The 11174-nt window shown below is 34.6% G+C and overlaps 1 protein-coding gene across 1 annotated transcript; it reads right to left on the bottom strand.

Annotated features, from left to right (window-relative positions):
• Window positions 1–394: 394 nt before the first annotated feature.
• Window positions 395–9893, bottom strand: mrpl3 (mitochondrial ribosomal protein L3). Its single transcript, XM_073822002.1, has 10 exons — window positions 9679–9893; window positions 9238–9416; window positions 8988–9079; window positions 7320–7418; window positions 6493–6592; window positions 5018–5078; window positions 3798–3909; window positions 1654–1731; window positions 1236–1313; window positions 395–784 (listed from the first exon to the last, which is right to left on the bottom strand). The coding sequence occupies exons 1-10, from the start codon at window positions 9771–9773 to the stop codon at window positions 641–643; spliced, it is 1038 nt and encodes a 345-aa protein (XP_073678103.1). The 5' UTR covers window positions 9774–9893; the 3' UTR covers window positions 395–640.
• Window positions 9894–11174: the final 1281 nt, after the last annotated feature.

The following is an 11174-nucleotide window of genomic DNA, read 5'->3' as shown; positions in this document are numbered from 1 at the left end:
CTGAAGGATTTTTTTGAATAACAGTGGGCAGTTTAACTGTTCAGGACAAACCAGGAACTCATGAACAACTACCACTAAACAAAAAAAGCTGTGAATCATTCAGGTAAGAATAAAGTGTATGTAAACTTTTGAACAGGGACATTTTTATAAATTCAACTATTATTTTCTCTTGTGGACTATATGTAAACATATTTTATGTGAAATATCTTATTCAGGTCAGTACTAAATTAAAAAAATAACGTATTTTGTATGGTCCCTCTTATTTCATTTTGGTAAAATAATTAACATTTTGCAGATTCTGCAAGGAGCATGTAAACTTTTGACTTCAACTGTACTTCTAATGCTTCCATGCAGCTTTTTATGACCATACCATGAGAAATTACAACAAATTCAGTTATAATATCAAACAGGTTTTATTGTTTAAATACACAACTGCTTTTGACATCCAACATGATCCAGTTGTTATACAGAAATATAAGTTTACTCTGTATCTGAACCTGTATTTATGTTTACGTGACACTTCTATAAAAAGTCTTTCCGCCCAGTAATGCTGAATCCACTAGATGAAAGACCCCTATCAAGGGTCACGTCATGCCCAGCGTCTTTTACCAGCGTAAGCAAGAATTGTGGGGTCACAACCTCATTCAGGCATGGGCTCCCCAAACTGGAACATGTTCGCATCGAAAAGGTCTTCAGGGAGCTCCTCGTCTCCATCAGCAAAGAACGTGGGGAATGGCGGATTCTTGTTGTTCACCAACCGAGTGGGCAGAATTGAGTCCCTGACCTGTTCAAGCAAACAGAAGCACTACGTATAAACAACTGGAGAAGAATAGACTCTACTAAGTATTATAAAGTTATTTATTCCTGAATGAAGTCATACTCTTAAAGGAGTTCAACTTTCGGTTGAGTGTGTATGTAAGCAAACTCTACGAGACGAAATGCTGAGCACATATGATCGATTAACTGATGCACTCTGGACACACAAACGCCTCTGCGCACTGATACAGATGAATCACTCTGCACGAGTGTGCGCACTAGCATGCCAAGGTCAGTGCTTGTGCTGGCATGGAGAGTACAGTACACAACTCTTTTTTTAGCTAAACACTGCTGAAAGTGAAGACAGATGCAGAAAAGATAAAAGCAAGATCCTTCACCTTCGAAAAGATATTCTACCTGAGGGCAAGTGCATTTGACTTCACACACTTGAGAGTTTGAGTATGTGCGAGGCGTTTTACCTTAACAAGACAGTTGCGGTGACCTGGGACAGAACCGTTGACGTAGAGGATGTTATATTTGGTGTTCACCCTCCATACCTGCCAGAGAAAAGACCTACAAATGCTCACAAATGATTTTTCTCAGTGTGACAGCAGGTGACTTTACAGTAGATGCCTCCTGAGCACAAGTTATTATGGCACAGCTGAGCTTTGAAATTGTGCTTGCTGTGTATTTCGATGTGTAATAAATGAATTCAATTTGTTTACTTGTCATACTACACAAAATAGGCAAGAAAAGTGTTTATGCCACCCAATATCTGCAATGCAGAGCAAAAATATCAGCAGAACATGCATTTGGCTTTATGGACACACAAAAAGGACAATGTATAAACATGTACAAACAGCTTCTAAATGATTTTGTGCATTCTGATAGGTGTACCTTCAGTCCATGAGTGGTGTCGTAAATGTTTCCCATCCTGCCTGGCATCTTCTTTCCTTTGAAAACTTTCGCTGGGTCCTGAGAGCAAGGAGACAAGTTACTTTACTCATCTATTACCCATTCAAAGGGCATGCTGAGGTCACGCTAAACTCTCCCGAGAGCCCATACGGGACAGTTACAGCTACCCGAAATGACTGATGTGAAGCCTCTTCGAGAGAAAAGTGCTTCAGTATCTGAAAATATACTGTACCGTGTGGGGAGAATGTTGTGTTCCTGAGAAGAAATTCAATCAGTTCCTATCATCTCCCTGAAAAAATCTTTAATCTGGATCGAAAAACAGACTCTTTATTTTTATGGATCTAGCTTAGATATTAACATGAAAGATCAAAATGGAGTACAGACACACTAACATGGAAATTTTGTCTGATACTGATTATCGATGATTTCATACATTTTGAAAGTGATAGGCTGCTATTAGATCAATCTACACATTGAATGACTATAAAAACGATTTTTGTCATCTTTATGTGCTTCAAACTACACCAAGCATCATGTACAGTAGAAAAATGCTCATTTAATATATTGATTTGGTGCTCAGGAAACATTTCTTATTATCACAGTTGAAAACAGTGTGTTGCTTAATATTTATGTGGAAATAGTACTACTTTTTTTTAATAGAAGAAAAAAAAATGTATAATAACTTATAATAATTTTTTTTTTAAATCTTTCTGACCCCAAACTTTTGACAGTAGTTTATATATACACTACCAGTCAAAAGTTTTTGAACAGTAAGCTTTGTAATGTCTCCTCTGCTCACCAAGCCTGCATTTATTTGATCCAATGTACAGCAAAAACAGTAACATTTTGAAATATTTTTACTATTTAAAATAACTGTTTTCTATTTGAATGCATTTTAAAATGTAATTTATTTATTTTAATTTTTTTTCAGGTTTCTTTAATGAAAAGAAAGTTTAGAAAAACAGCATTTATCTGAAATAGAAATCATTTGCAACATTATAAATGAATTTATTATCACTTTTGATCACTTAATCGCACAAATAAAAGCTTTTGATTTCAGATAAATGCTGATCTTTGGATCTTTCTATTCATCAAGAATCCTGAAAAAAAATCTGTACTCAACTGTTTTAAATATGGATAATAATAATGATAATAGAAATGTTTCTTAAACAGAAAATCAGCATAATAGAATAATTTCTGAAGAATCATGTGACTCTGAAGACTGGAGTCATGCTGCTGAAAATGTAGCTTTGATCACAGGAATAAATTACATTTTAAAATATGTGACCCTGGACCACAAAACCAGTCTTAAGTCGCTGGGGTATATTTGTAGCAATAGCCAAAAATACATTGTATGGGTCAAAATTATAGATTTTTCTTTTATGCCAAAAATCATTAGGAAATTAAGTAAAGATCATGTTCCATGAAGATTTTTTGTAAAATTCCTACTATAAATATATCAAAATGTAATTTTTGATTAGTAATATGCATTAAGAACTTAATTTGGAGAACTTTAAAAGTGATTTTCTCAGTATTTAGATTTTTTTGCACCCTCAGATTCCAGATTTTCAAATAGTTGTATCTCGGCCAAATATTGTCCTGTCCTAACAAACCATACATCAATAGAAAGCTTATTTATTGAGCTTCCATATGATGTATACGTCTCAGTTTTGTAAAATTTAACCTTATGACTGGTTTTGTGGTCCAGGGTCACATATATTTAGATAGATAACAGTTATTTTAAATAGTAAAAATATTTCTGTTTTGCTGTATTTTGGATCAAATAAATGCAGGTTTGGAGAGCAGAAGAGACTTCTTTAAAAAACATTAAAAACCTTACTGTTCAAAAACTTTTGTCTGGTAATGTAAATACACACAAAAAAAATATATCATGCAATATATCACGCATATCTAGAAAAAAGAGCCATTTGTAAATGTTATGGGTCTGGCTTCTAGTCTTATCCACATCCAGCTATTTTTAGCTGTAAAAAAACATTTCTTTCTGCTTTTCTTATTCTTCTCGTTAGTTCCCTACAGTGGAAGTAACTGTGAGTCTCGCCCATAGGCTTACTTCCACGTTGAAGAATAAGGTGGACAAGTACTATACAAAAAATAAAAACGCTCACCCCTCCTGGTCCAAGAGAGCCTGGCCTCCTGTGTGTTTTCGTTTGTCCATGGGAAGCTGGCTGACCTTTGAACCCCCAGCGCTTCATCACTCCCTGAAAACCTTTGCCAATTCTACAATAAAAAAGATCAACAGTTTAATACCATAAAGATGTAAACAGAACATTTTGTCATCATATGCTGTACAACAATGTAAGAGATATGTGGATGAAGCTGCAGATAGGCAGGATCTCAGGCGTGAAATAGGGTTGACACAACTCTGACATTATGATGAATCAAGAGCTCGTTGAAGCAAGGCTCTCTTCATTAAAGGTGATGGGTGTCATTTATTTTTTAAATGTTAGAATACTTTATCTTATCCCAGTTTAATATGCAGAGACAAACAGAAGTAAGCCATTTGTACATTCACCAAAAATACTGTGGCGCCATCAAATCAGGTCAAAGTGTGTGAATAATTTTAGATTCCAAATTTTTATCGGTTTTACTGGTAGTCCACTGTATGAAGAATTTCTGAGCATAATATGTCACAGTTGCTATCCTCACTTATTTAAATGAACTATAGTGCACACACTAGTAAAAAAATATATAAAAAATTATATCTGGTGTCTGAATAATTTTTGGTTTGACTGTGGTTTGACATTCGATCAACCCATGATTTGAGTCTGAGGTGGGCATATTCATTTGTCTGTATTCAGGAAACCTGTTTGAAAACAATCATTATTTTTGCAATTTGGAAATGCATATAAAAATGCGCAATTGCACACACTTTAAAGCATCTTAGAATATGGTTCCTTTTCTACTATTTTAATGGAAAAATTACAGTAAATGATTGTGAATCCCAAATGATGCATGCCGTCTGCTGACAAAAAATATCAGTCAATCAAGCTTTTTAGCAGCATTTAAAAAAACGCATAATGCCAGATTTGTACATTCCCTGTCAAACAGACAGAGAATCCGGACCCGAACTAATGCTGTCGTTTAAGCCAATGTTGCCATGTCAGGATGATTAAACAAACAGCAATATTTTGAAAGAGCCACAGTGTTTAAAAGAGGAATGAATCTACAAATGGATTATTTATAGTGTTATAGTCTTTGCTTATCAAACTGGGATATAAGAATTTAACATGGAGACAACTAATCATTTTCAATATTCATTTTTAATATTTCTTAAACTTATACTTCAAACATGTATTTACAATATGTGTGTGTATAATTGACTCACGTTTTGGCTGTGATATCCACATACTGTCCTGGACGAAAGTGAGCTGCATAGAGAGGAGTGCCTAGACCAATAAATAAGTAAATAAAGAGATAAATAAATAAATAAATATATAATGCAATAGAAAACAAAACATAAGAAAAAACACATGAAAATAAAAACAAAATAAGAAAATTATGACAGCGAAAATAAAGTCAAAATTGCAAGAATAAAACCTAAATGTTTCAAGAATAAAGTCTAAATTATGAAAATAAAGTCTAAATGTTTTAAGAATAAAGACAGAATTATGAGAATTAAATCATAGCAATTAAAGTTATAATATTTTATAGCCTGCTCATGCAAATGGCCCAAATAGGGAGCGCGGGAGAAGTTGCCAGGCCACCAGAATTTATTTAAATATGTAGGATTATTAGCAGAAATCATAAAGGCCTATATAGGCCTATTTGTAATGCATCAGCCACCCAATAATAGCAATAAGCTTTGTGCTTTTGGTACTTTTAATATTAAACAAATGTAACTTTTATTCTCGTAACTGCTACAAATGAATTCTCGTAATTCCGACTTTATTCTCCAAACGCTCCGACTTTTTTGTCGAAAAGCCCCGACTTTTTTGTCGAAAAGCTCCGACTTTATTGTCGAAAAGCTCCGACTTTATTGTCGAAAAGCTCCGACTTTATTGTCGAAAAGCTCCGACTTTATTGTCGAAAAGCTCCGACTTTATTGTCGAAAAGCTCCGACTTTATTGTCGAAAAGCTCCGACTTTATTGTCGAAAAGCTCCGACTTTATTGTCGAAAAGCTCCGACTTTATTGTCGAAAAGCTCCGACTTTATTGTCGAAAAGCTCCGACTTTATTGTCGAAAAGCTCCGACTTTATTGTCGAAAAGCTCCGACTTTATTGTCGAAAAGCTCCGACTTTTTTGTCGAAAAGCTCCGACTTTTTTGTCGAAAAGCTCCGACTTTTTTGTCGAAAAGCTCCGACTTTTTTGTCGAAAAGCTCCGACTTTTTTGTCGAAAAGCTCTGACTTTTTTGTCGAAAAGCTCTGACTTTCTTCTCGAAACGCTTCGACTTAATTCTCCAAACGTTCCCACTTTATTCTCCAAACATTTCGACTTTATTCTCCAAATGCTCTGACTTTATTCTCGTAATTTTGACTTTATTCACGAAACCTTCCAACATTATTCTCGAAACATTTTAACTTTATTCTCATAATTTTGCCTTTATTGTCTAAACATTTTAACTTTATTCTCGTAATTTATACTAAATGCGCGAAAGACTTTATTATCGCAATCTTAGATTTTTTTTTTAGGTGGCACTAAAACGCCATTGTAAAAAATAAACAACAACAACAAATAAAACTCAAAACCATAAAAAAAAAAAAAAACATGAATGTAAACATCAAAACAATTTACTCTACTCAAACTTTTTTTTACTCTTTTTTTCTGCCAATAAGCAAAGAGTTCTGACAGGTGAGTTAACCTGGTTTGATGATGGCGTTGTCTGACACACAAAACGTGGTGAGTTTCTGTTTGGGAGGAACTCCTGCATTCCGGAAAACCTCTAAATATCCCTCTGGCCTCTGTGAGAAAGACAGATCGACATTCAATTACTTCAAGTGATTTACCAATTTATATAATCCTACAAAGGGAGAAAGGGAGAATGAAAAAGAGAATACATTAAACCAAAACTGCTCTGCTGTGTTTTGGGAGTTGATTGACCGGATCTGGAGAGACTGAAGGCTCAGACTGAAGGTCAGGACAATTGACAATTATACTTCAAGCAGCACTTTGTGGCAGCTGTCAAATATAGACAGATGACACACAAATATACACACCAGCTTACTGCCAAAAAGGAAAAAAGGGACACTGACCAGTTTTTTTCATTACAGACTGCACAGAACAGTTTAGTTCAGACGTTAAAAAAAATCCTCTATCATGCTCACATCTGTCCATCACGGTTAGTCTTTTTTTCTAGCACCAATAGAGAAAGACAAGTGAGAGAGAGAGGAGCGAGAGAAGAATACAATAAGTCCTGATTTTCCTATTTAATTTTCCTTCACATCTGCACATACACACACACACTCAAAGGTGACCTCTACATTTACTGAGAGCTCAGTAATTTCTCTCCAGGAGCTCTTCAGGTCTTATTATACTCCCTCTTCAAAGAAGCAGAAAGGCTCTAGTATATTATCCTGAGAGGTCAAGGACTGCCAGAAAGGTGAAGAGACCAGGGTTCGTTTTGAGGGGGAGAAAGTGTGTGGACAAGAGCAGACTTATTGAAAAACGTTAAAGACATTTCTTACTCACATGAAATGGAGACACGTTTTTTCCACCCACAATCAGAGCTGCTGTGTTCCCATCATACTCTTCCTTGGATAGATGTTTTACAACATGACAGTCCTGCACCTGAGAGAGAGATTTGAATGTGTTAATGTCATACAGTCAGACCAAAAATTATTCAGTTATATATATATTTTTTACTAGTGGGTGCAGGCCACTATAGTTCATTTATATAAGTGATGATAGCTAAATAAAAGTAAACTGTGACATATTATACCCAAAAATTCTTCATATAGTGGACTACCAATAATATTGATAAAAAAATTGGGACCAAAAATTCTTTAGACACTTTGACCTGACCATGTTTTGCTTAGGTGTTTTTTCTTTAATTGCTAATGCAACCTCTTTACACCACAGACTTAAGTAAATTAAGCATTGCTTAGTAATTGGTCAACAAAGTATTGACAGTTGTGGAAATATTGTCATACTAACAGTTGTCTGAATTTTTGGTAGATTGTAATCCATTACATAACTTAAGGGATATCTTACATTGCACATAAGGCAGCTTTATCAACCTTTATATATCAACCTTTTAATGACATAATTACATTTCTACTCTAATTGGTTGTTAAAACATAAACATTTAAATGGTGGCTTTAATAAAAACTTGTTTTCATAACAAATGACAAAAACTAAAATATACATTAAATAATGAACACAACAGATTAAGTATAAATATAATGAATATTACACTTTAACAAAATAAAATAAAACTCTAAAATGTATAAATCATTTTTAAATGCACTTTTCCATTTTTGAATATTTGATCCATATTTGAAAATTATATCATCATGGGAACAATCAATGAACTCTGAGAAACTCAATGAAATTTCAGCTGAATTTTTAACTGCCGAAGATACTTTTGATAAGTTTTTGAATCACATTTTTTTTAAACACAATATTAGCAGTCTTTCAGTCTTTTTATTTTTCAATTTATTTACACTACAAGTCAAAAGTTTTGTAAGATTTGTAATGTTTTTCAAAGAAGTCTCTTCTGCTTACCAAACCTGCATTTATTTGATCCAAAGTACAGCAAAATTTGGGAAATATTTTTACTCTTTAAAACAACTGTTTCTATTTTATTATATTTTAGGAATTTTTAGAATTTTTTAGGTTTCTTTGATGGATAGAAAGTTCAAATGAACATCATTTATCTGAAATAGAAATCTTTTGTATCATCATAAATCACTTTTGATCAATTTAAAGCATGCTTGCTTAAAGTATTAATTTCTATCATTTCTTTCCAAAAATAGAAATTATACTGACTCCAATCTTTTGAATGGTATAGTGTATAATGTTACAAAAGCTTTTTATTTCAGACAAATGCTGATCTTTGTTTCTTTCTATTAATCAAAAAAGCCTAAAAAAAAACCTCAACTGTTTTAAATATTGCTGATTATAATAATAATAATAATAATAATAATAATAATAATAAATGTTTCTGGAACAGCAAATCAGCATATCACAATGATTTCTGAAGATTCATGTGACATTAAGGGATGGATATATAAATTTTCCACAGAAAACTGAAAAAATCTCTATGTATTTCACAGTTTTTTAAACATTGTTCTAAAAAAATACATATGAAAGTGCTGTCATCTCTGTAATAAACTGATGAACTTGTATCCTCTTTACCTGCAGCATGGTCACTACGTGTCTATCTCCAGATTTAGTCCACACAGGCATCATTCCGAGTTTAACAGCCACAAGACCAACTCTCCGACTCCCTGAGGAGTTACAGATTACAATCAATACAATCATAAAAACTGAAATAATCAGATATTCATGTAAACAACACAGTTATGAGCACAAGCACGCTGCCTCCTGTAGGACTGAAGCGGAAAGGACACCCACAGACTGATAGTGTTCTGATAGTGTGACCCACCTTCAACCCACTCATGTCTGGGCCAGGGCTCATCCTTGAGAGGGTTGAGTTTGTCTGTGGTCTGTTGTCTATATTCCTCTGTAACGACCTTCTTCAGAAAGGAAGCATTATCTTCTGTGAGGTGCTCATCCCACCATGTGTTTGTCCGATGCGTCCTTATGCACTGAATAACAGGAGCTCTGCTCAAGACACAGAAAATATCACGTTAAAAAGTTAATAATGCGACACTACTGACACTAATATTACATGAAGTTGTTAAACGTGATGCTACTGAATACGCTTAAATAATAGATTTGCTGTATTTACACAAACATTCAAACTCAAATTAATTGCTATAAAATTATGAAACGAGTATATATGGTATACTTTAGATTTACATGACCTTGAATTAAAAATTACATTACTGAAATATGTTAATATTCTGTTTTTAACATCAAATACCTCTGCAACGCTGCTCCAACTCGGCAAAAGCTTAGTGGCGCTCCTCTTAGCAAACCATCAGCAACTTTAATAAATCTACACGTCAGTGTTGTCATCTTTATTATTTACAGTTATCACACAACACAGTTACAGCTCATTCATTTAGCATGATCGCATCATTGTACCAGACATGACAGTCTCGTGTTTGTCCTGCAGTAGAATGACATTCCTCCCACTTCCGGTGTTACACGGAAATGCGACCGCTGGTCTCTGTCACTCCAAAATATTGTTCCTTTAAATTATTAGTTTCCTAAGCACTCAATAGTGTGTTGTTTTTTGCTGAGGACAATAGAATATTTCAGTTTATCTTTACAGTAAATTTTATGAGTCTGGCTCCCGCCTTCAGCTTTTTTTACCTGTACAAAACAGCTTGTTTTGCTGTTTGATATTGCAATCTGGTGTGTCTTACTATATGTGACCCTGGACAACAAAACCAGTCATAACGGTTATTTTTTTAAATTGAGATTTATACATCATCTGAAAGCTGAATAAATAAGTTTGTTTGTTAGAATAGGGCAATATTTGGCCAAGATATGACTATTTGAAAATCTTGAGGGTGCAAAAAAATCAAAGTATCGAGAAAATCGTCTTTACAGTGATCCAAATTAAATTCTTAGCAATGCATATTACTATTAAAGGAACCGTATGTAGGATTGTGGCCAAAACTGGTACTGCAATCACTTTCAAAATACTGTAGAACGGTGTATCGAGGAATCCCCTCCCGCTCCCCCCTGACTCCAGGTTGCCAGCTAAGCTGCAGGAGTAGGCTGCTACAAGGAGCTTCCAATGGCAAGTGACCAGTCCTACACAGTAATTTGTTTTTCTTCTATTGATTATGTTTATGCTTCACAAGAGATGTTTTGCGAAGTAATTATGTATCGCAAAAATTTACAGATGGCGATTAGCCAAATATTTCGTAAAGATGTACTGTAATACCACATTTCAGTCGGAACATAGATGTTTTCATACCCTGCTAGTGGTGCGATATAAAGCTTTTTATGAACGCATTTAGCACGGGCGACCGTGGAAAATCCACTGTGTACGGAAGCAAAGTTAGCCAAACATAGATGAAACTAACCTGTCCAGGAGAAAATTAGCAACGTTGGCGTCTGTCTTCAAATCCTTCTCCGTTTTCAGCCGTCTCCATCTTTCAAAGGCATCTTCTATACCAATCCTTGTTTTATTTCGGACTTTGTCACTACGTATTTCGGATTCATAACGAGGTCTTTTAGGTTTCGTAACATTATACATGTTTTATCTGACACGTTCATAGCTGCAGCTGTAACAGAGCTGGCAACCCGGATCACAAAACTCTACTGACTTCGTGATTGGTCGATAGCTGGAGGGTGGCGCCTCAGACCAAAACACAAAACGACAACAATAACATCAGTTGAGGGCTGCAACTCTCACTTTTAAATTACAATATCCTGGCTGGACCACTGTTGTCAGTGATATAA

The sequence above is a fragment of the Garra rufa genome, chromosome 17 (genome assembly GCF_049309525.1).
Source record: "Garra rufa chromosome 17, GarRuf1.0, whole genome shotgun sequence".
In the NCBI taxonomy this organism is placed as follows: domain Eukaryota; kingdom Metazoa; phylum Chordata; class Actinopteri; order Cypriniformes; family Cyprinidae; genus Garra; species Garra rufa.
This window is presented reverse-complemented; position numbering and strand designations above follow the sequence as displayed.